The sequence below is a fragment of the Oryctolagus cuniculus genome, chromosome 18 (genome assembly GCF_051225735.1).
Source record: "Oryctolagus cuniculus isolate XC-2025 breed Fujian yellow rabbit chromosome 18, ASM5122573v1, whole genome shotgun sequence".
NCBI lineage: Eukaryota > Metazoa > Chordata > Mammalia > Lagomorpha > Leporidae > Oryctolagus > Oryctolagus cuniculus.
This window is the reverse complement of record NC_142884.1, coordinates 8,091,720-8,114,354: the sequence shown is the minus strand read 5'-3', so window position 1 is coordinate 8,114,354 and position 22,635 is coordinate 8,091,720. Positions and strand designations below refer to the sequence as shown.

Genomic DNA, 22,635 nt, shown 5'->3' with positions numbered 1-22,635 from the left:
GTCTGAGGGAGGCGGAGAGGGGCGCTGACGCCTGCGTCTTGGGCCGGCCCAGAGTGGGAGCCGAAGGAGGAGGAGCTGGCGTTTCAGAAGCGTCCCGACCCCGGGTGTTAGCCAGGGTGGGGAGACGCGCGCCGTCCGCGGCGGGCGGGGCGGGGGCCGGGCCGCAGTAACAAAGGCCTCTCCCTCCAACAAGCAACCCCCCCGGCCCCGCCTCCCCGGCCCCCCGCCTCCCCTGATTGGCCGGTCTCCCTGCCCGTCAGCGCCGCCCCCCTCCCCGGGTCTGCAGCATCTCCGGCCGCCTCGTCGCGCCCCCCCAGCCCCCTCCCCCCGCCCCCGCCGCCCCCCGGGCCGGTGCAGCCGCAGGCGGGGTCCCCCTCCCCCTCCCCCTCTCCCCCCAGGCCTTGCGCGCCCCGGACCGGCCCCCCCCTCCCCTCCCCCTCCGCGCCGCCGCCGCCGCGATGCCCCCCCCTGCGCCCGGGGCCCGGCTCCGGCTTCTCGCCGCCGCCGCCCTGGCCGGCCTGGCCGTCATCAGCCGAGGTACCGCAGCGCCGGGGGCGGGAGGGCTCGGCCGGGAAGCCGGGGTCCCGGGCGGGGTGTGGGTGGGGGTGCGGGGCTGGGTCCCGGGGCCGGGGAGGGGAGGCCCCCGGACGCCCAAGTCTGGGCCCGGGGACGGGGTGGGGGCTGCACGCCCCGACCGGGGCTGGGGTCCTCGGCCGTCGGGATGCGCGCCTGGCGGCAGGGGTCGGCGTCCTGGGGCCGCAGCCCGGGCCTAGGGGCGGAGGTCTGCCTGGGTGTGCAGGCGGGCAGAGGGTCGCGGGCGCCCGGGGCCGGCCAGAGGGCGGGAGTCTGCGGCTCCGGATCCGGCAGGGGCTCAGACGCCGGGGTGAGGGTCCCAGAGCTGGATTGCCAAATGAGTTGGGATGGGGGGGGTGGGAGGGTCGGGGTTGACGCCGGGTCAGGGGGCTTGGCCTCTGCGGGGGTGGGGGGAGGGTCCCCCAGGAAGTCCTTGCCTGGGGGCTGGGGTGTGCAGAGCTGGGGAGGAGGGTGTCCACAGGAAAGCAGGGGAGGGGGCTGCCGGCCCCCAGCTGGGTGACCTGGGTTGAGAGAGTGTTGGCACTGTCGGGGGGTGTGGGGGGGGAGCTGTGGCCGTGTTGGGGAATGGAGCTGGGGATCCCAAAGTTAGGGTGCTGTGCTGGGGACCCGGATTCTGAAGGTCTCATGGGAAATCGGGGCTCCGGGGGCAGAGGGAGTGAGGGATGGACACAGAGGACCTTGGAGGGGGCAGGGAAGGGTTAAGGCAGGATTACAGGGTTAACGTCAGTCCCACGGGTGAGGGTGGGTGGTCTCCAGTGGAGCAGGCCGGGCTGCACAGCGTGTGTCTGGCTGGGGTCTCCTCACCCCTCCCCAGGCCGGGAGGGGTGGTTAAGGAGATGCCCCGCACCCCCTGCCCAGCACAGCGAGGCGAGAGGAAGACCATGGCGGGCAGCGGGCAGGTGCTGAGGGGGCAGGGAACCGGGATTCAGTGCTGCTTCTGCTCGGCTCCCGCAGGCCCTGCCTCCATCCAAGAGTCGGGGACATTCGGCCGGGGACCCTGGGCCGGACACCCCAGCAGTTTTGGGGAGGCAGCCACTGTGGGCCTGGCGCCCACCCAGACGGAGCCGTGATAGCCACATTAGCACGGTCACAGCGCCCGAGCCCATGCTGGCCCCGCAGACACCCACGGCCACGCACGCAGATCTGCCCGATCGGGCGGGGAGTGGCGTGGACCAGAGCGTCAGCTCCCCCGTCCTCCCCCGCGCAGCCTGCCCCATTTGTCTGGGCCAGTGTTGGACATGCTGGCCGCTGTGTCTCGCTGTCTCTGGTCTCTGGAGGTCTCAGTCTCGGCCATTTCCAGGGACTCCCCGCTCTGTCTCCGCCTCCCCATCCCTGCTGCTGTCGGCACCCGGTCACCCCATCTCCCTGCCTCGCCCACCTGTCAGTCTCTTCCCACTTGGGCTCCATCCTCCTTGGTATCTCCGCCACTGCCACCTCTTTCTTCTCGCCTGTCCTTGTCTCTTGACTTCTCCCCCCCCCCCCTCCCGACCATTTCCTTCTCCCTGCCCTTCCTCCTCAAAGCTAACTCCCCACTTGGCTTCTTGAACACCCCCGACGTCACACAGGACCCACATCCTGGGGTCGGAGCCGCGGTGGAGCCAGCAGGTGCTCCGTGACCTTGCCCTGGTCCTTTCCCACCTCTGGTCTTGGGGTCCCCGTCTGAGAGCTGAGGGTGGGGTGGGGGTGGGCTGAGGCAGCACAGGGTACCAGCACCGCAGCCCCAGCCACGTGCGCCCGGCGACAGTTCAGGCTGCCTGAGCAAGCGCCAAGCGCCCGTGGCAACGCAGCCTCACCTCTCGCCTCCCCTCCTGCTCACAACGCTCCCCAAGTTCCCAGAGGCCTTCTCAGAGAGACGGGGAAGTCCCCCAGGGATCAGAGCGAATCCCAGCAGGCCCCCACCTGCCCTCAGCCGCCCCTGCACTTGAGAGAAGGGGTCAAGAAGCAGGTGCACCTGCCGATTTCTCTCTCCCGCAGGGAGGCGGGCGCCCCACGCAAAGGTCAGGGTTGCTCCGTGTGTTGATGCTTTTCCAAAATAGAAACAAAATAAGTGAGTTCCTCTGCAACTGGCATTCCCCCCTCCCCCCGCTTAACAAAACCCCTGCGGCATTGTAAATATTAATCTACCTTTAATTTTTCTATGACAACGCACACGTCCACACTCATTCACAAAAGCGGCTACGTCGTCCTACTGTAAAACAACTCAACAAAACCGAGCAGCAGCCTCCTGTGTGAGGATGAGGTGGGGGCTGTGCTTTGGGCAGCTGGGGGGTGCGGGGCGGCAAGCCCGGGAGCCCTGGGTTCGAGCCCTGGCATGACCGGACCCGCTGTCCCCGGGACAGCTGCTGGTCCGGGCTGTGGGCTGTGCCTCACAGGCGCGCTCTCCCGGATCTGTCGGCATAGTGGGAAGGAGAGAGACGTGAACAGCAAAGGTAGAAAACCACGAGAGAGCAGGCGGCTCTGCAGTAGCAGGAACGTAAGCGAGGGCGTGGGACTTGGCGGATCTCACAGGGCACAAAAAAGTCAGCCCTTCGGAGGTCTCCGGGGGCACAGCAGAGACAAAGGCCCCGGGGTCGGGACGGCAGAAGGAGACAGCCCACGGGCAGCACCCAGGTCCGGGGCTCCTGGCTCGGAAGCTGTGTTCTGGGGTCAGGGACGCAAAGGCCCCCAGACTCCCAGGCAGCACAGAGGAGGAGGCGGGGGCCGGGGGCTCCTCTGTGCTCTACGCACCAGGCCCAGCCCCTTGTCGCAGCCAGAGTCTTTCGGATCCAGCTACGCCTCCCGCCCGTGGCTCTGAGGGCTGCCCAGGTCCCTGGCGGGGAGCGGGAGTCGTCATCGCCAGGCAATGTCCACTCCTAAATGAGTTCACCTGCGTGCACCCTCGCTGCTGCCAGGGCCTGGGGGTCCCACACGCGTGCTCAGCCAGCCAGCCCTGGGCGCTGATCTGAACCCTGACTGGGGCCACCCCTCCCCGCTGCCGTGAGCCCCCTGTAGCCCAAGGAGGGTGGCGTGAGTCCCACGAGAGGACGGATCTGGGGCAACCCAGCGGCAGGGCTAGGATTCGAAGCCTGTTCTCCCGGCTGCGGAGCTAGGCTGGGTTGGTGTGATCAGCCCAGACACAGCCCCGACCCCCGACCCCCAACCCCCGGCAACTGGAGCCAAGCCAGGGCCAGCTGGGCGTCTCTTTATAAAGCAGGTGCAGTCAGGGGCACCCGCATTCACAGGCCATGCTCTGAGCTAACCCTGTGCTTGCACGTTTCCCAGAATGCTTTGCAAAAGCCCTTGGAGGAAGGGGCTCCTTTTTTTTTTTTTTCCTATAGGGAAACTGGGGCTCATCCTGACCATCTGTTCCTCTCCACAAACACCTCTGGGCTCTAAGCTGGATGCGACCTAGGTTGAGATCCTCAGGGGAGAGAGGCACTGTGGGCGCCCTGTTGGCCAAATCAGAGTGCCCAGACCGACAGGGTGGACAGTCAGGGAGGTCCTCCAGGAGGAAGGGGCTTTTGCATTGGGGTCTTGAAGAATGAGTAGGAGTCCACGAGCTGAAACTTGTCCCAAGACATCCATTTATCGTCGATCACTCCATGAATATTTTCCTAGGCCTCCTGTGCTGGGGACACAGACCTGAATGGAAGCAAGCCCTGGAGGCGTGTCCAACCCAGGTCCTGCCCGGACCAAGTTAGGGACACAGTCCTTGGTGACTGGGGCTGTGGCAGACAGGGGCTGGGCACTAAGGTCATCCCAGAACAAATGAGTGGCCAGTCTGACCGACACCCCACACCTCACTGACAGGACAGAGAAGGAGGTCACACAGATGGACAGGTCTCCTGGTCCTGCCAGGCTCTGGGATTCAGTGAGACAGACACACACGCCTGGGACAGCCCATGCCTGGATTCCTCCCACGTCTCCTAGGAGGGCTCCCAGCCAGGCCTCGGGACCCTTCAGGGAGGCCCTTCCGCTAGGTCCCTGGGGGAGGAGGGGTCGTTGGTGGAGGGCCAGTGAGATGGGCAGATGCAGAGCTGGGCCACACAGGCCCCAGAGGAGACAGAGGGGCAGGCCACCTCGACAGGCGCCGGGATCCAGACCTGGGGGCCGAGGGAGCCACGGAGGGGAAGGACCCCCGTGGCAAGGGGCGTGTCTGTCTGCTGGGGTGTGTGGTGGCTCAGTCTGCACCCCAGCACCCTGCTTTGTGGGTGGCACAGGGTCTGGGTGGGTCCTGGCTTCGCTGCCCTGTGGGGCTGTCCCTCTGCTTCCTGCAGGCGGCGGCATCCGGCAGTGTCTGGGGTGGCACCAGGGACACTGCCCAGCACCGCACGGGGCACTAGACGGTGTCACCCCAAATGTCGAGGTTGGAGACCCCAGCCTAGGACGCGATTCTGCAGGAGAGGAGTCGTGGGCAGGGGGCAGCGTCTGCCCGCAGTGGCCAGCCTGGGAAGGGACCTCGGTGTGCGTGGGGGACTGGCCCGTGTTCTGTGACTCAGCCTCCGTGTGCGTGTGTAGCCGCGTGTGATCTGATCACAGGTGACGGCATGACTGTGGGCAGCCCTGGCGCGTAGGCGGATGTGCGGACCTAGCTGACCCTTTGTTGCTTTGTGTGGCTCTGGCCCGGGGCTTTCCAAGGTGGGGGTGTGGCGAGCAGCCCCTTGGCGGGGGGTAACTTGGTGTGGCAGTCAAGCTGGGGTGTGTGAGTGAGTGTGTGTGTGAGAGAGAGACCACCCCATATAGGACTCTGCAGCTCCATGGGGTGGGGGCTGTCGGCGTGCACAGAACCATGTGGGATGACCCGTGTGCACCTGCAGCCTGGCCTGGGGCTGTCCCCTGGGACTGGACGTGACAACGCGTCCTGGGGAAGCTGTCACTTCCTGTGCACCGGCGGCTGGGTGTGTGTGGTGGAGCCGGGTGTGTTGTCATGAAAACATGCACGTTTGACCCTCTGCACGGGGCTGTCACGGGGTGTGTGTGTGTGTGTGTGTGTGGACGCGTGCATCCCTTGCTGCTCCTCTGGCCGCGTATAGTAGCATCCACGGAACACAGCTGCCTCGGCGGGGCGAGCCCCCTCCCTCCGTCCTGGGATCTTCAAAGCCCAGCCGCGGCTCGGGCCCTGGTGAGCCCTGGGCCCTGGCCTGCCTGCTGCAGCTGGCCCTGCCCAGGCCCCATCTTGAAGAGCTGCTGATGGAGAGGACCCCCGGGAGTCATTGGGACAGCGCGGGCAATTAATTCATTAGATTAATTAGCTCCTCGTTCTGGGCTGGGGGCAGGGCAGCCCCCCGCAGGGCCCGCCAGCACCAGGCGTCCAAGGTCATCCGGCCGCCTCCCTCCCTCTCTGCCTGGTGTCTCCGCCGCCCCCGCGTGCCCAGCCTCCACTCCCTGGCCCAGGTCCAGCCACTGGCCACGGTCCACGGAGAGATGGATGGCGGGGTGATAGGCCTGCAGGCGCACTGGACTGGAGTGTGCGGGCGGGCATGGGCGTGCACTGGCAAGTGTGCACCCATGCGGCTGTGACAGATGTGTGTGTGTGTCTCTCTCTGTGGGATACCTGCCCACAGCGGCTCTGGGGCGTGAGTTTCAGTGTGTCTCTGTACTGATGTGTGTGTGTGTGTGCTGGCACACAGGTGCATGTGTGTCTTATAATGCCCAGTGTCATCTGTGTGGATGAGATGTGTTAGCTACGTGTGGATCTGCAGGTGCAAGGGGCGTGCCCATGCACCATGTCTGTGCACACGTGTATTTGTGTGTTGGCCCGTGTGCGTGTTATCAGCGCATATGTCTGTCTGTGTGCATGTGTGTCTGTGCGTTTGCACATCGATGCATGTCTGCTGTGCATCTGTGTCTGCAGCTGTGTAACGACTCTGCGCATAGGGTTCCCTTGGCGCTCGGAGCATGTGTCTGTTCAATGTGCACACGTGTCTGCGTGTCTTCCATGCGTGTAGCTGCATGTGCATCTGTGTGTGTGCGATTGGGTCATTTCAGGCTTCTGCATCTACGCGAGCCACTCATCCAGTCTGCCCGGGAGCCGTGCAGGTCCGTGGGAAGGAAACGCTGTGTGTGTCCACTCTGAGTGTGCACACCATGTGCGTGTCCCTAGAAATACCAAAAGTGGCGTGTGGCAGTGGGCATAGGAGTATGTTGCTGTGTACACACGTGTGTAGCGTGTGCCCACGTGTGCATGCCCTGCCCAAGCTGCCAGGCTGAGCTGCCCTCCCATCCGTCCACAGGCCTGCTGTCCCAGAGCCTGGAGTTTAACTCTCCCGCCGACAACTACACGGTGTGCGAAGGCGACAACGCCACCCTCAGGTAGCTCCCAGCACGGGGACTGCGAGACCTCAGAGCCCAGAGCCTCAGCTTCCTGACTCCGGGGACAGCCAGGCATGGGGAGGGTGACGCCGGCCCTGGCAGCAGCCAGTCCGTTAGGGTGTGGACTATGAGCCGGCTCCAGCTGGGACCTTGGTGTCCCATTGGTCAGAGGGGTGGAGAGGTGGTGGCCACGCTGTGTGCTGCAGCACGGATTTAAGGCACACACGTAGAGACCACGGCCCAGCCTGGGGCTTTGTGACAGCCAGGGCTCCCTGCCCCTCCTCTCTCTGGGTCTCTGTCCCCCTACCCCTGTCTCTCTCCCAGCCAGGTCTCTCTGGGTCTCTGCCTCTGTGTGTCTCTCTCTGGGTCTCTGTCCCTGTGTCTCTCTCTGGGTCTCTATCCCCACCCCCCTCCCTGTCCCTTCCCCCCAGACTGTCCACCTCATTTGGGTCTATGACACACAGCAATCATTCAGAACCCACCAGCTGTGCCTCTGTCCTGCGCACGGCCTCACCTCTCTCCCTCTCCGGGGCTCAACTGCTCCCCCGTGCGGTTGGCACAGGTACTGCCTGCCTCCTGGGGCTGCAGCAGGGATCTGCAGGTGTATTGGGGGCCCCCTTGACGGGGGTGGGGGTGGGGGACGCAGGGCCCTGGGGGAGTTGGTGGAGACCCTCTCCCCCGCCCCCGCCAGCTGCTTCATCGACGAGCACGTGACCCGCGTGGCCTGGCTGAACCGCTCCAACATCCTGTACGCCGGCAACGATCGCTGGACCAGCGACCCCCGCGTGCGGCTGCTCATCAACACGCCCGAGGAGTTCTCCATCCTCATCACCCAGGTGGGGCTGGGCGACGAGGGCCTCTACACCTGCTCCTTCCAGACCCGCCACCAGCCGTACACCACTCAGGTCTACCTCATCGTGCACGGTGAGCACGCTGGGGTCCTGGGCGGGGTGGGGAGGGGGCGTGTGAGGACAGAGAGCAGTGGGGGGCAGCTCCCGCCGGCTCAGCCGCCCAGGGTGTACCTGCTGGACCCCGCTCCCCCATCCAAGACACATCCACGGGGACAATGGACACAGAGCAGGGGCCGTCATATGGACAGAGACACCTGGGGACGGGAGAGCCATGGGGTAGGGTTGCTGCACTGAGCGAGCGCCTGCTGTGTGCAGGCATTGCTCTAGGACAGGGACGCACAGCCCCCGGGCCACTGATTGTCCAAAGCAAGGCTCAGAGATGGCCTCCCAGACACGACCTCTGGCTGGACACGGGGCCAGCAACAGACAAGACACAGCACGTGCGGGGCCGTGGGCCAGGGGTGCAGGGGGCAGAGTCCAGAGCGGCCAAGCTGAAGCTGGGAGGACCCACAGAGGGGGCTAGAGGCTGGGAGAGGGGCAGGGCGGAACTCAGGGGCCAGCGTTGTCCAGCATCAGGAGCAGGGGGACGGGGATGAAGCCCAAAGACAGAGAGAGCCCAGTGGGATCGTGACAAGCTCCTAGGAAAGACAGCCCAGGATGAGTGGCCATGGTGGGCGGGACTTCCAGGGGGCACACCCAGCCCCTCACTGCCCGCCCCTGCCCGCAGTCCCCGCCCGCATTGTGAACATCTCCTCTCCGGTGACGGTGAACGAGGGTGGCAACGTGAACCTGCTTTGCCTGGCCGTGGGGCGGCCAGAGCCCACGGTCACTTGGAGGCAGCTCCGAGGTGAGGACCCCTGCCCCAGCCCGAAAGCCTCTCCCCCTCCCCCAGCAGCCTGGGCCCCGCAGCTCCCCACACCCGCAGCAGGACTCCTTTTGGATGAGTTCGCTTCCCCCTCAGCACCCTGATCCGCTGGACCCCAGATCCTTCAGCCTCCGCCACTGGCTCCACCTGACCGTGGTCCCAGGCCTGGGCCACTGCCTCCAGCCACCGGCCAGGCCCCAGCCGGCCCCACTACCGCCCCCTTAACACCCTCCCTGCATCCAGCACAGCCCTACAGCTCATGCCGTAAGCCAGGCTCCAGCCAGGGCCCTGGCCACGCGTCCACCTGCTGGCCGTCTCCCTGCCTCTCCTGCTGGGTGCCGTGGCTCCTGAACAGCAGTGTCGGCGTCCCTGGGCCCTCGCTAGCCATGCACGTCCTCGGGCAGCTGCAGGGCCGACCTCCGGGAGCTCCCTCCGCCCCCTCCCCCGCAGAGACCCTCGCTCAGGGGCTCCTCTCCAAACATAGCGCCCAGGTGCTAGGTCTTAGCAGCACCGTCCTGGTGCCCGTCACTGAGTCCTATTACCCGGAGCCCCCAGGAAGCTTTGCATCAGGGAGCCTGGCCGGGAGCCCCTAGATGCCTGGATTTCCCGAGCCCCTGCCTCCCTCCCCGCGCCGGGTTCCCATCGCTCAGCCCCAGAGTCCTCACTCGGCCCGGCCCCGGGCACTCAGGCCCTGCTGTGCCCGCCCCGCTGATGTGTGTCCGTGTTGTGCCCGTGTTGTCCCGTGTTAAGTGTCTGCGTCCGCCTCCCCTGCCCGCTCCCCCCGCAGATGGCTTCACCTCCGAGGGCGAGATCCTGGAGATCTCCGACATCCAGAGGGGCCAGGCCGGGGAGTACGAGTGCGTGACGCACAACGGGGTTAACTCGGCGCCCGACAGCCGCCGCGTGCTGGTGACCGTGAACTGTGAGCCCCGGGCGCGCCCGGAGGAGGGCCCCGCGGGGAGGACGGGGCTGGGGGCGGAGACGCGGCCTGCGGACCCCGCTGAGCCTCGCCCTCCGCCAGATCCTCCGACCATCACCGACGTGACGAGCGCGCGCACCGCCCTGGGCCGGGCCGCCCTCCTGCGCTGCGAGGCGATGGCGGTGCCGCCTGCCGATTTCCAGTGGTACAAGGACGACAGACTGTGAGGACCCCGCCGGGGCTGCGGGGCTGCGGGGCTGCGGGGCGGCGCGGGCGCGGGGACGGCTCCCAGGGCCTGGGAGCTGCGGCGCCCCGGGGAGGCGCACGCGGGTCCCGCGGTGATGGGCACGGGGAGGGGGAGGCCTGGGGCTGGGAGCCCCTGGTCCTGGAAGGGCTGGACCCCGAGGCGGGGGTGGCGGAAGGCTGAGGGCTGGGTCTCCCGCGAGGCGCGGGATTGGTGCGCTCTGCGCCGGGGGTCTCGGGTGCCACGGCCCCCGGCCTCTGACCCGGGTCCCCGGCAGGCTGAGCGGCGGCACGGCCGAGGGCCTGAAGGTGCAGACGGAGCGCACCCGCTCGATGCTTCTCTTCGCCAACGTGAGCGCCCGGCATTACGGCAACTACACGTGTCGCGCGGCCAACCGGCTCGGAGCGTCCAGCGCCTCCATGCGGCTCCTGCGTGCGTCTGCGCGCGGCGGCGGGGCGGAGTGGGCGGGGCGCTGGGTGGGTGGGGCCTTCTGGGGCGGGGCCTGCCTGGGCTGCCCAGGCTGAGCTAGCTTAGGACAGAGACGGATACTAAGCCCACCCAAGTCAACCCGTATCACCTACTCAAGGCTGGGAGTTGGGGGACGCAGGAATGCACAAAAGAGACAAAGTTTGGGGACTTCCTGAGCAAGTGGTCTTAGCAGTGAACAAGGAGACAGGCTGACCACTTCTAACACCAAAACCTGAATTCCAAAATGCTCCACAGTGCGCCCCTCCCCCAAATCCCAAACGTTTTCCGCGCCAACACTTGGCCACGACTGAGAATTTCCACACCTGATTTCCTGTGATGGGTCACAGCCAAAATGCACATGATTATCACAGCTCGTGTATAAAATTACCTCCTGGCACTGTGTACATGAAAGACGTGCGTTTCCTGTTTAGCCTGGGCTCCTCCTCCCCAAGTTCTCTTATGTATACGCGGGTACTCCAACATCCGTAAGAGAGAGAGCTGGAAACCTTGACGCCTTCTGGCCTCCAGCATTCCGGAGAGGAGTTCCCAACCTGTCCGTACAAACAAGATTCTGGATCTCGCTAAGGATAAGGAGGGACCACACGGACGCTGGAAGCTGTTAACGAAGCTGGAGGGGCGTAGGGCCTGTGAGCCAAGCTCTGGGGCTGGCCGTGGGAGGAGACCAGTCGTGGGGTTCTGAGAGTCTGGCTTGAGCAGCCAGAGGCATGGGGGATGGGGCGCTGAAGTCCATCCAGCCACCTGCTGCGGGCCGTGCCCAAGCCTTGAAGATTTTGTTGTTGAACACCACACAGGAGGGCAGGAGGTAGAAGGCCCTGGAAATCCTCTACAGCAGGATAATTAAAAATAATAATAATAATAATTTATCTGAAAGGCACAGTTACAAAAGAGAGGCAAAGAGAGAAAGACAGAGACAGCTTCTATCTGCTGGTTTACTCTCCAAATGGCTGCAACAGCCAGGGCTGGGCCAGGCTGGAGCCGGGAGCCTGGAGCTCCATCCGGGTCCCCCACGTGGGTGCAGGGCCCCAAGCACCTGGGCCATCTTCCACTGTTTTCCCAGGTGCATGAGCAGGGAGCTGGATCGGGAATGGAGCAGCCGGGGCTTGAACTGGCGCCCATATGTGGGAGGCAACGGCTTTGCGCCAGGATGCCGGCCGCAGTAGCAGGCTGATTTTTAAGTTGATGATTTGGTGTGGTTTTTTATAAACATTCAAGTGGCCCTAGGCAAGAAAGCAGGGTCCCCACCCCTTCCAGAGGGCTGGATGGCAGGAGGCCCATGACTTCTGAGGGTCAGGGGTGGGGGGACCCGCGGCCGGGCTGTGGACACATGGACTGCAGGCTGAGCGGTGCAAGTGCTGGGCGGACAGAACCTGAGAGACAGCAGACAGACACAGGCGCCAGGCCAAGACAGCGGAGCAGACGCAGACAGAGGTGCCCCCCCCCGCTGGGAGACACCCCCTCAGGGGCCCCCTCCCTGACCTGGTCTCTCCCCGCAGGCCCAGGATCGCTGGAGAACTCGGCGCCCAGGCCCCCGGGGCCCCTGACCCTGCTCTCGGCCCTGGGCTGGCTGTGGTGGAGGATGTAGGCGAGCGCCCGTGCAGGGGGCCTCAGGCCAAGCGAGGGGGAGCAGACGCCGTGGGTCTCCAGGGGGCGGAAGAGCTCTTGGCCACCGAGGAGGAGGAGGAGGAGCAGAAGGAGGAGGAGGAGGAGGAAGATCTTTAGAGAACCCATCACTGTGAGGGATAACGCAAAATTATGCATCTTTCTACAGCCATTCTCGCCACCCGTTCACGTCTCCGATTGTGACCCACCCCCGGCCACCCCACACCCCTCTCTTAGCTCAGGCTGTCTACTGGCTCGTGTGTGCGGGTGTGTGTGTGTGTGTGTGCGAGTGCGGGTGTGTGTGAGAGAGCGAGCGAGCGAGTGGGGGGTGGGCTCTGCAGTGCTCCCTCCCCGGCCACCCCCGTGCCCCTGGCCCCAACCTGTCCCGTCCCCTCTGGCTGGAGGTAGGTATGGGGCCTCGCAGGGGGCACTGGGCTCCCCGCTGTCCCCACCTATGCACGCTCGCCCACCTCCACCCCTCCCTGTGAAAGGGCAGTCGCTGGGTAGGCTGGGAGTGGGCGGGGCGGCACGCTCCCCTGTCCAGCTGTCCCGCAGCCTCTGTGAGCACGCAGGCCATCTCCATCGGGGCTCTGGGCCCCTGCTGCTGTCAACCCGCCAGCTGCCTGCAGCCAGAGGCCCCATCGCTGGCTCCGGGGCCTGAGACCTCCCCCGTCCCCCTGTCCCTTCCCTCCCTGGACTTTCTGGCCCGTCCCTGGGCCGATCGGTGCTTCCATCCATTGGTCAGGCTGGTGGCCGCCGCTGCCAGCCTGTCTCAGTGCTTCGCCCCTCCCCACCGCCACGCCCTCTGCCACCTGCAGCTGGCCCACACCTGTGGGCTTACTGGCCGACCACGTCCTGGCTCTCGGGCAGCGGCTCCTCCCCAAGGCTGACCAGACCGTCCTCACGCACACTCAGACACACACTCACACACACACACACACACACACACCAGCGACTGACCAGCAATAGTCCCCGGGGCTCCAGCTGTCCTGCAGCCGGAGACCGCCTGGAGCTCCCCCTAGCGGTGGGCTCAGCACACCACACACAGCAGGGGGAAAGAGGCGTCACCCAGCCGCCCTGAGCCACGTTCCCAGTTCCGCCTCCCGGGAGACCCACTGTCAGCACCCACCCCAAACCACAGCACCCAGAGCTTGGTGGAGAAGAGGGCAGAGCAAGGGGCAGTGACTGTACCTCAGACGGGGGCGTGGGCCCCATCCCGCATTGTCTTCCATTCCCGGGGCCCCGGGCAGGGGGAGGGGGAGGGGGAGGGAGCCCAGGGAGGGAGGGGGCCCTGGGGGCCGTGTGTTCCGACTCATGGGGAGTGTTGAGACCACCACACCAATAAACGCCTTTTTCCAAAGTCTCCGCCTGCAGATGCGCACGTCATTGGCGGTCTGATGGGTGGAGGAGGAGGGGCGGGGGTCGCTGGCGCCCCTCGGGCCCCCTGCTTCCTCTCTGGTACGGTTGGAAGTGACCCGTCACGGAGGGGCCCCAGACTGGGGGAGGCCACTGCCCTCCGTGACTGGTTCAGAGCTGGACACGAGGCCCCGGGGGCTGCGAAGGGTGTGTGTGCTGGGTGGGGGGGTGTTCTGCGGGACACTGGGCTCAACGGCTCCCTCACGTCGCGAGATCTGGGGGCTGTGGGGACGGCCTGTTTGGCCAAAGGGGCCGTCGACCTAAACGACACGGTGAGGCTCTCCAAAGCTCGGTCCGGGCCTTGTCGTGGGGACGCGCGTGCAAGGAGGCTGAGGCAGGGGAGTTGCTTTAAAGGTGGAAGAGAGGATGATGGGAGGTTATCCCGGGTCACCCAAGGTTGGACAGGCAGGGGCTGGGCAGCTGCGTTCTCTGTGCACGGCCGCCGTGCGGGGCAGAGCCGTTCCTGAATAAACGGTCCTTGAGAGCCGGCGGGCGACTCCTCCATGACCCCCACCCAGCTCTAATCAACTCCTGGCTTTATTTTGGTTAAGGCTTGACAATGTGACTGTGTGTATTGACGACTTTCACAAGATGAGCCTGCCCAACGGCCAGAGAGGGAGACGCACAGAGGGGTGGGTGGGTGGGTGTTGGAAAGCAGCCCTGTTCCCTTCCTGTGTCTCTGGATGCCATGGTGTGATGATGGAGAGTGGGGCTCCAGCAGCCATCTTGTAACAGGAGGCAACATGCGCAAAGAAAACGTCCCAACCCAGTGAGGGTGGCGGATCCGGCTCCAGGGCCGGGCCCGGCTGAGGCCACCGCTGGGCCAGCTGACGTGAGCACCCTGTCTGTTCTGTTCTTGTGTTTCACTTGCAAGTGAAAGAATCCTCACGGGTCTGTCCGCTCCTTACATTCCAGATGGGAAGCCCACCCGGAGGGCCGGACACGGGGTGCAGCGGCTAAGACACCACTTGGGTTCGAGAGCGCCTGGGTTCAAGTCCCGGCTCTGCTCCACACCCACCTCCTGCTGAGGTGCGGCCCCGGAGGCGCTGGCGCTGGCGCGCGTCCTTGGGCCCCGGCCGTGGGCCTGCCCCGGCCCTGGCTGCTCCCTCTGCCACGTTCCGTCTCTCTCCCTCTCTGCCTGCCTTTCTAATGTAATGAAAATAAATATGATTCCAGGCCAGCTCTCTGCTGTGGCCAGGGAGTGCAGTGGAGGATGGCCCAGGTGCTTGGGCCCTGCACCCCATGGGAGACCAGGAGAGGCACCTGGCTCCTGGCTCCTGCCATCGGATCAGCGCGGTGCGCCGGCCGCGGCGGCCATTGGAGGGTGAACCAACGGCAAAGGAAGACCTTTCTCTCTGTCTCTCTCTCTCTCACTGTCCACTCTGCCTGTAAAAAAAAAGAAAAAAAAAAGTTAAAAATGCTAAAAACAAAACAAAACAAAAAAAAACTAGAAGCAAAGACGAGGCCGCCGGGTGCCGGGGGGCAGCAGGCGCCCGGGCCTTGCCCGGCTAACAGGCGCGGGCTCTCGGCTCATGGTGGGGCAGCTCCAGGCCTCTGCCTTCCTGAAGCTCAGGCTGGGGACACAAGCCGTCGGGTGCTCTCGGGAGCTCTCAGGAGGCGGGGGCCAGGCACGCTGGGGCCTGACATGCCCACGGCGGAGGCAGGGTCTTCTGTGATGGCAATGCTGGGCTTGAGAAGCCAACGCAGGGCAGAGAACGTTCTAGAAGGCTCCCAGTCCAGGGGAGGCTCGGCGGGAGCTCCGGAGGCTCTGGCCGGCACCCTGGGAGGTCTGGGTCCACCTGGGCGGCCGGAGAAGACGGAGGTGATGTGCAGATGGAGGCGCGGGGCGGGCTGGGGGCACTTGTCCGAGGCCGCGCCAGCCCCCTCGCGGGCACCTGCCTGGCTGCGGGCAGCAGGGCCCGGCCCCGCCCACATCAGCTGGGCCTTCTCCCGTGGGCGTGGGGGGAGGGGCCGGAGTCTCACTCCTGGGTCCCAGCTCGGGTCCCGCAGGCTCTGGGAGAAACAGGAAGTCGGCCGCCTCACACCTGCGTGGCCGTCCGCACCGTCCGCACCGTCCTTGGGCCCCCGCGGGGCGAGAGCACTGGCCCGGGGCCCGGGGCCTGGAACAGAGAGACGGGGTCAGCCTGGGGGTCAAGGCCGCCCAAATACCATTTCCCAGCTCCAGCTGGAAACTTCCAGAAACTAGCCGGGCTCCCAGCATCCTCGGGGGCTAAGCCACACAACCAATAATTCCACCCCCTCGGAGAGCCAAAGGGATGACCTGCCCGGCCTTCATGGAGAAAGAGAAGGTCTCAGCCCACCGCCCTCCTGGGGGACAGAGGTCAGCCCACCGCCCTCCTGGGGGGACCTGAGGTCAGCCCACCACCCTCTGGGGGGGGCAGGGGTCAGCCCACCACACTCCTGGGGGGGCAGAGGTCAGCCCACCACCCTCCTGGGGGGATCAGAGGTCAGCCCACCGCCCTCCTGGGGGACAGAGGTCAGCCCACCGCCCTCCTGGGGGGACCTGAGGTCAGCCCACCACCCTCTGGGGGGGGCAGAGGTCAGCCCACCACACTCCTGGGGGGGCAGAGGTCAGCCCACCACCCTCCTGGGGGGATCAGAGGTCAGCCCACCGCCCTCCTGGGGGACAGAGGTCAGCCCACCGCCCTCCTGGGGGGACCTGAGGTCAGCCCACCACCCTCTGGGGGGGGCAGAGGTCAGCCCACCGCCCCCCTGGCGGGGAGCAGAGATTAGCCCACCACCCTCCTGGGGGGGATCAGAAGTCAGCCCACCGCCCTTCTGGGGGGACCCGAGGTCTCTCCTCTTGCCATCCACGTAAACGGGGAGCCACGTCCGCCCCCCGTGGGTTTTGTTGGTGGAAGTTTCGCCGACCGACAGACAAGCGAAGTGAGCACGCCTCATGCCCCGGACCCCAAGTCTCGACGTCCGCCCCGGCCCTGGCCCCGGGAGGACGCGGCTTCCCCGCACCCACCTGGGGGGCCTTGGCTGGGACAGGGGCCGCGGGCGGGGCTCTGCAGCCCAGAGGCCGCGGGGGCTGCGCAGGGGCCACACTCGGGAGCGTCTTCTCGGGCGGGGAGGCCACGGGGGCCAGGGCGGGAGGCCGCTTCGGAGGCGTCTTGTCTGAGAAACCGGAGGGAGAGCAATAGAGGCTTGCGATTGGCTGCTGCTCCGACAGGCCCACCCAACCAATGGCAAGGAAAGCTGGCCCAAGGGGTGGAGCATGGCTCTGATTGGCTGCTGTGGCGGCGGGAAGGCAGGACGGATGACCTAGGACTGCGCTGATTGGCTCAGCCAGGTAGGCGCCCTCCCAGGGGCCCCGCTCACCCCGGAAGCGGCGCAGGCAGCAGACGCACAGGACGAGGAGCCCGGCCAGCAGGGCCAGGCCCAGCAGGGTGCCCAGGACGACGCCAGCAATGGCCCCGGGGCCCAGGGTCGGGCCTGTAGAGACCAAGAGAAGGGAGCCAGGTGTGCTAAGCCTCCAGCTCAGCGTTTGCCCGGGGACCCTGGAGTCCCAGCCGCCCCCCGCACTCCCAGTTCCCTTAACAACTCCTGAGCCCGGGCGGCGGGGAGCCGGGCAGGCTGCGTCCCGTCCTGGCGGGTCTGACACTCAGACCTGAGCAGCAGTAATGACACGCTGTGCCAAGATGGGGGGGGGGGTCCCCAGCAGCCACGTTTGAGGAGCGGGAGAGAGCGAAGGGCGCTCCGAGAGCAGGGCACAGGGCGTGCAAAGGCCCGGAGGCAGCAGAGTCCAGTGCAGGGGAGCACGGCACAGCCTGAAGCTGGGGGCGGGTGCCCAGGGCCTGGGGACTTGGCAGGGCCGCAGCGGGGGGCTCTGTTAGTGTCACTGTGGCTTCTGCGTGGAGCACAGAGAGACCAGGCAAGGGAGAAGGCGTGTCCGACCCACACATGGGCGGGAGAGGAAGTGGAGGGGTTAGAAGAGCATTTTTGGAGGGGCCGGCGCTGTGATGCAGCAGGTTAAAGCCGCAGCCCATACGGGCGCCGGTTCGAGTCCCGGCTGCTCCACTTCTGATCCAGCTCTCTGCTGTGGCCTGGAAAAGCAGTGGAAGATGGCCCAAGTGCTTGGGCCCCTGCACCCGCATGGGAGACCTGGAACAAACTCCTGGCTCCTGGTTTCAGATTAGCCAACCTCTGGCCGTTGGGGCCATCTGGGGAGTGAACCAGCAGATGGAAGACCTCTCTCTCTCTCTCTAATTCTGACTTTCAAATAAATAAATCTCAAAAAAAAAAAACCCCTGACCCCCCCCCCCAAGGCTGGGGACTCTGGGTGCTATGGCATCTTAGGCGAGCAGAGAGCATTGAGCCGGGGAGACCCGCAGGTCTGAGGCCCGAACCCCAAGCCTCGCCAGCGTGTCCCCGCTCTCGCCCCCGGGAGCCCCCGCCCGGCCACACCTGCGCTTCAACCTGGGAGCTCCCGGCATCTGGTTACAGTCCCCGCGGGCCGCCAACAGGCGGCGCTCGCAGCCCCGACTCACCGGCCCGGTAGATCCGGCTCTGTGTCGGAGTCCCTGGCTGCACCCCCAGCGTGGGCAAGACGCGCAAGGCCCAGGTCCCCGGGTTCCGAGGGGGCAGGGGCACCACGGCCGACCGCTCGCGAGGCCCCAGGACGAGCAGGGACACCCAGTCTTTGGAGGCCGCGGCTTCGGGCCGGGCTTGGATCTCAAAGCTGCTGATGAGGGCCCCGCGCTCCACGTCCCAGGTCAGCACGGCCGCCCCCTGGGCCCGCTGCAGCCGCCACGAGGACACGGCCGGGCCTGGGGGCGGGGGGGGGGGGGGGGAGGACAGCAGCTGGTTCTCTGTCCCGGCGGGGGGAGGGGCAGGGTCTGAGGGAGGAGGGGCTGGACCCCTGGGTCTGAGGGAGGAGGCTAGGAGCAGGGACCCCTGGGTCTGGACCCCTGGGTCTGAGGGAGGGGCTGGGGCTGGATCTCTGGGTCTGAGGGAGGAGGGCTGGGCTGGACCCCTGGGTCTGAGAGAGGAGGGGCTGGGCCTGGACCCCCGGGTCTGAGGGAGGAGGGGCTGGGCCTGGATCTCTGGGTCTGAGGGAGGAGGGGCTGGGCTGGACCCCCGGGTCTGAGGGAGGAGGCTGAGACCTGTGAGCTGGTCTGAGGGCGGGGGCTCACCGGAGAGTGTAATCTGGTCGCCGCCTGCCCCCAGGGCCCCGCTGCACAGCACGGAGTAGTTCCCCAGGTCGCGAGCCTGGCTGAAGTTGCCGATGAGGAGCCGCCGCCCGTCCTGGCTGAGCCGCAGGCGCCCTCCGCCCCGGGGAGCCAGCGGCCGCCCCTCCCGGGCCCAGGTCGCCCGCGCGGGTGGGGGGCAGCCGGCGGCCTCCAGCGCCACCTCGGCCTCCCCGGACGGCGTCCGCTCCACCAGGGCCCGGAGCAGCACCGCCCGCGGAGCCTCTGCGGGCCGGGCGGGGTAGAAGCGGGTTAGAAGCGGGTCAGGAGTGGACAAATCGCCCTGGACTCAAAGTCCCCCTCGGCTCCCCCCAGCACCTGCGAAGGCGACCCCTCCCCAGCGAAGGCGAGCCCCCCCCCTCACCCGGGGTGACCGTGCAGGTGCGCGTGGCCACCAGGTGTTGGGCCAGGCAGGCGATGCGGACGCCGGCGAGCCGGGGGTGGGCGGGAACGTCCACTTGCAGCGTGGAGAGCGCCGGCCCCGCGTGGATGCCTGCGGGGAGGCCCTGGAGCTGCAGGGAGGCGGCGGGGACCCCGCCGGGCCACGAGCAGTGGAAGCGGAGGCTGCGGTCCCCGGGCCCGCCTTCCACCGAGCACTGCGGGGACCCGCGGGGCAGATCTGCGGAGGGAAGGGGCCGGCGAGGGCGGGGTCTCGCACCTGCTGCTTCCCGGCCCCGCCGCTCGCTCGCCCAGCCTCGCCCCCGCCCCGCTGACCGCCGCCCGCTCCTGGGAAAACTGCTTCCTCGCGAACAGGGCGCCCCGCCGGCCGGCTCCGCGGGAGCACGCCCCCCGCCCACCGGCACCGCTTCCTCCCGTGGCTCCCCACTCCACTATGGCCACGCCCACTCAGTCCCTTCCCTCTGCCCACCTCCGCAGTCCCGCTGACCCCGCCCTATCCACAGGCGTGCCCGCCCCTCCGCGCTGGCCCCGCCCCACCCAAGGCGTCCCCACGCCCCTGAGCTGGGCTCGCCCCACCCAAGGCGGCCCCGCCGCGCTGGCCACGCCCTTCTCCCCGCCCCACTACAGATAACCCCGCCCCACCCGCAGGCCTCCCCGCCCCGCCGCGTGGGCCCCCAACCCTTGTCCCCGCCCACTCCCGCCGGCCCCGCCCTACCTGAGGCATCCCCATTGCCCTGCGATGGCCCCACCCCTCTGGCCCCGCCCTTCTCCCCGCCCCCCGCCCCCCACACAGGTGGCCCCACCCCTCCCTCTTCCCCGCCCACCCCGCTGGCCACGCCCCTCCCACAGGCGGCCCGCTGTGGTGGTCCCGCCCCTCTCCCCGCCCGCGCCGCTGGCCCGGCCCCGCCCGGCCGCACGCACCCGCCACGGTGAGGTTGAGCAGCGAGCGGCGGCGGCGGCCGGTGCGCGGGTTCGCGGCGAGGCAGGCGTAGGCGCCGGCGTGGCCCGGCCCGACCGCGGGCAGCAGGAGGCGCGGCCCCGCGGGCACCGCGGCCTCGGCGGGGTCCGCCAGGCTCCAGGCGATGTCGGCGGGCGGCCGCGAGGGGGCGCTGCAGCGCAGGGTCACGTTGCTGCCGGCCGAGACGTAGACAGCCGGGGCGGCGTCGCGGTCCGAGGAGACGCTGATGGCCGGCTGGTCCGGGCCGTCTGCGGGGAGGGGGGGGCGGGTCGGGACGGCGAGGGCTGGGCTGCGGGCCGCGCGCGCCCCTGCCCCCGGGGACTCAGCCCCCCGACTCACAGAAGACGCTGACGTTGGCCGCGGCCTCCGCGTGGCCGAAGGGGCTGCGGACGCTGCAGGTGTAGCGGGCGTGGTCGGCGCGCCCCGGGCGCGCGATGACCAGCTGGTCGCCGTCGGCGCGGATGCGGGCTGGCTCAGCTCCCTCGGGGTCCGCCGCCCCCAGGGCGCGTCCGTCGCGGCTCCAGCGCAGCTCCCCGCGACCCGGCCGCCACCCCACGCAGCGCAGCCGGAGCTCGGCCGCCCCCTCCTCCGTCTCCGGGGCCTGGGGCTGCACGGACAGCTGGGGTATGGGCTCTGGAGAGGAGACCAGACTCAGGGGCCGGTCGGGAGCCGGGTCCCCGGGCCCTATCTCCCGCAGCCCCACTGTCCAGCTCTCTGGGCCGCTGGCCCGCCTTCTCCCTCCCTCTGCCCCGGGGAGGGACCCCCATGTCGTGCCCGCAGGGGTCAGCGCAGAGCAGGCCCTGCAGCCTGCGCTCCGGACGCCGGCGGGGGTGTGTGTGGGGAGGCGCTCACCATAGACGCCCACCGTGAACTCCCGAATCTGCCAGGGGCCCCCGGCCCGGATGACCTCGGCCCTGTAGACCCCTGCATCTTCGAGCTGGGCAGAAGCGAGCTCTAGGCCGCCTGCGTCCTGATCGAACCGCAGCCGGGCGCGGTGGGCAGGGTCCAGGCTGGTGGGAGGAGCCCCGGGCCCCAGGCCCCCAGCGGCCAGGATCTTGGAGCCGCGGCGCCAGACCACCAGAGGGCCAGGGGCGGGGGGCCCAGGGCTGGGGGCTAGAGCCAGAGGGAGCCGGATGGTGGTCCCCACCAGCACGGCGAGGGGCCCCTCGGCCACTTGGGAGAAGCTGGCCGCTGGCTGGGTTTCCACGGAGACCTTGGGCTCTGGTCTGGGGGCAGAGGGTTCAAGATCCAGGGTCCCAGGCGGGGATTGAGAACCTGGGGTCTTGCCGAGTCCTTGGGTATCTGGGACGTGAGCGGAGGTGTTTGAAGCTGGGGTCTTCACCGAGAAGGGAGCCCCCTGGTGGCTGTCGGGGTCTGCAGTGTGGGACCAGATGGAACCCCGGCTGGAAACCTCGGCAGAATCGTTGGACCAGAAGGAGCCGGAAACCGCGCTGGAGTTCAGGGCCTCTTGGAACCAGTCCCGGCCAGGGGTTCGGGCAGAGGCTCCTGGATCTGGAGCCCGGCCCGGAGATTTCCAGCTGGGGGCTTTGGTGGAGGTGCTGCCCTGCCGAGGTCCAGAAGGGGCTGTGGGGACGAGGGCCCCTACTCCACAGGCTGCGGAGGAGACACGGATGGTGTTGGGGGAGGCTGCAGGGGGCGCCGGTGGGGAGGGGGCTGTGCAGGGACTTACCCAGGAGCAGCAGGAGCCGCGGAGCCCGCGAGGTGTCCATGGTGCTGGCCGCACCCCCGGGAGGACACTGGAAGGAGACCCAGGGCCTTCGCTGTCCCTCCCGGGTCGGACGGGTCGGACAGGACGGGTGGCTTAGCTTCCTGGGCGGGGAAGGGAGCCAGGCCCGGCGGGAGGTGCCCGTGGCCCCCACTCCTGTCTGGCGGCTGCACTCCCACCCCACCCCACCTATCTCCATTACCATCTCCATCTGTGGGAGGCCCAGCCGGAAAGCTGTCCGCTCCCCATGCCTGGAGGGGGGAGATGGGGAGATCTGAATCAAAGCCAGGAAGACTTCCTGGAGGAGGGTGAGGTGACCTTTCAGATTTCCCACTTCCAACAGCCCGGGTTTCAGCTCAGACTCCTCCTCCGTGGCTCCTGGCCTGCAGGCCACACCTGAGCCTCCTCCTCCTCCTCCTCGGCTCTGGGCTCTCTCAAGGCCGCCTCCCACCCACGTGCCAGGGGCCCCACGCAGCCTGGGCCCCGCTGAGCTCTGCACCCTCCCGACTCCCAACCCCTCTCGGATTTTCCACAAAACTCCAGGGTGGCTCCATCGCCTGTGCAGAAGCTGGCAGACCCCACCCCCTCCCTACTGCCCATCTCTGGATCCTACTCCTCCTGCCCCCTCCCTTCCCCTTGGTGGCCCGTCCCCTCCCTCCTCCCGGGTCCCTCTGAGGGTCTTTCTACGCTCACTGCCCTCTGGAGACGTCTACGCCGTGCCTGCTCCGTCCCTGTCCAGTGCTGACCCTCGGCCCCTCCCGCCGTCCTTGGGCCCTCTCGCACTTGCCAGCCTTTGGCCCTACCTGGGATGCTCCCATGGCCCCCTGCCCACCTCCAACCCGGCTCAACCACAACTGGCCCTTCAGGTCTCCCTTATCGAGGAGCAGTGTAATAACAGCCACTCGGCTCTGCCAGCGCCCACGCCGAGGGCCTCCCCTGCGTGAGCCTCCCCAGTGCCCCGCTCCTGCGGGCTGGGCCCTGGTGTCACGGACCAGGAGGCGGGCTCAGGCGGTCAGGGGGCCAGCGGGGGAGGTTGGACTTGTGGCTGGGGGCCGTCCCAGTGCTCTCTCC

The 22,635-nt window shown here is 67.6% G+C and overlaps 2 protein-coding genes across 3 annotated transcripts; one reads left to right on the top strand and one right to left on the bottom strand.

The window, feature by feature from the left end:
- The first annotated feature begins 428 nt into the window (after positions 1–428).
- On the top strand, positions 429–13,341 carry IGLON5 (IgLON family member 5). 2 transcript variants are annotated; one of them, XM_070063324.2, is made up of 8 exons: positions 429–537; positions 6,807–6,885; positions 7,577–7,809; positions 8,464–8,583; positions 9,389–9,523; positions 9,623–9,743; positions 10,042–10,196; positions 11,747–13,341. In XM_070063324.2, the coding sequence occupies exons 1-8, from the start codon at positions 459–461 to the stop codon at positions 11,833–11,835; spliced, it is 1,011 nt and encodes a 336-aa protein (XP_069919425.1). In that variant the 5' UTR covers positions 429–458; the 3' UTR covers positions 11,836–13,341. The 2 variants fall into 2 exon arrangements, with proteins under 2 accessions (XP_069919425.1, XP_089174990.1); XM_089318864.1 differs by lacking the exons at positions 10,042–10,196; positions 11,747–13,341 and having other exon boundaries at positions 9,352–9,523.
- Positions 13,342–13,490: 149 nt separating this feature from the next.
- Positions 13,491–21,939, bottom strand: VSIG10L (V-set and immunoglobulin domain containing 10 like). The gene is made up of 10 exons (XM_070062930.2): positions 21,529–21,939; positions 20,691–21,452; positions 20,178–20,471; positions 19,802–20,086; positions 18,846–19,100; positions 18,428–18,706; positions 17,783–18,061; positions 16,614–16,727; positions 16,261–16,409; positions 13,491–15,388 (listed from the first exon to the last, which is right to left on the bottom strand). The coding sequence occupies exons 1-10, from the start codon at positions 21,773–21,775 to the stop codon at positions 15,308–15,310; spliced, it is 2,745 nt and encodes a 914-aa protein (XP_069919031.2). The 5' UTR covers positions 21,776–21,939; the 3' UTR covers positions 13,491–15,307.
- Between the last annotated feature and the right edge of the window lie 696 nt (positions 21,940–22,635).

Excerpts from the sequence above, each read along its gene's own strand:
- IGLON5 (XM_070063324.2), top strand. The coding sequence starts at position 459 with ATGCCCCCCCCTGCGCCCGGGGCCCGGCTCCGGCTTCTCGCCGCCGCC. Across the intron at positions 7,810-8,463 it reads GGTCTACCTCATCGTGCACG|TCCCCGCCCGCATTGTGAAC; the intron begins GTGAGCACGCTG and ends CCCTGCCCGCAG. Across the intron at positions 8,584-9,388 it reads CACTTGGAGGCAGCTCCGAG|ATGGCTTCACCTCCGAGGGC; the intron begins GTGAGGACCCCT and ends CTCCCCCCGCAG.
- VSIG10L (XM_070062930.2), bottom strand. The coding sequence starts at position 21,775 with ATGGAGATGGTAATGGAGATAGGTGGGGTGGGGTGGGAGTGCAGCCGC. Across the intron at positions 19,101-19,801 it reads GCTCAACCTCACCGTGGCGG|ATCTGCCCCGCGGGTCCCCG; the intron begins GTGCGTGCGGCC and ends TTCCCTCCGCAG. Across the intron at positions 18,707-18,845 it reads CACCTGCACGGTCACCCCGG|AGGCTCCGCGGGCGGTGCTG; the intron begins GTGAGGGGGGGG and ends CCCGGCCCGCAG.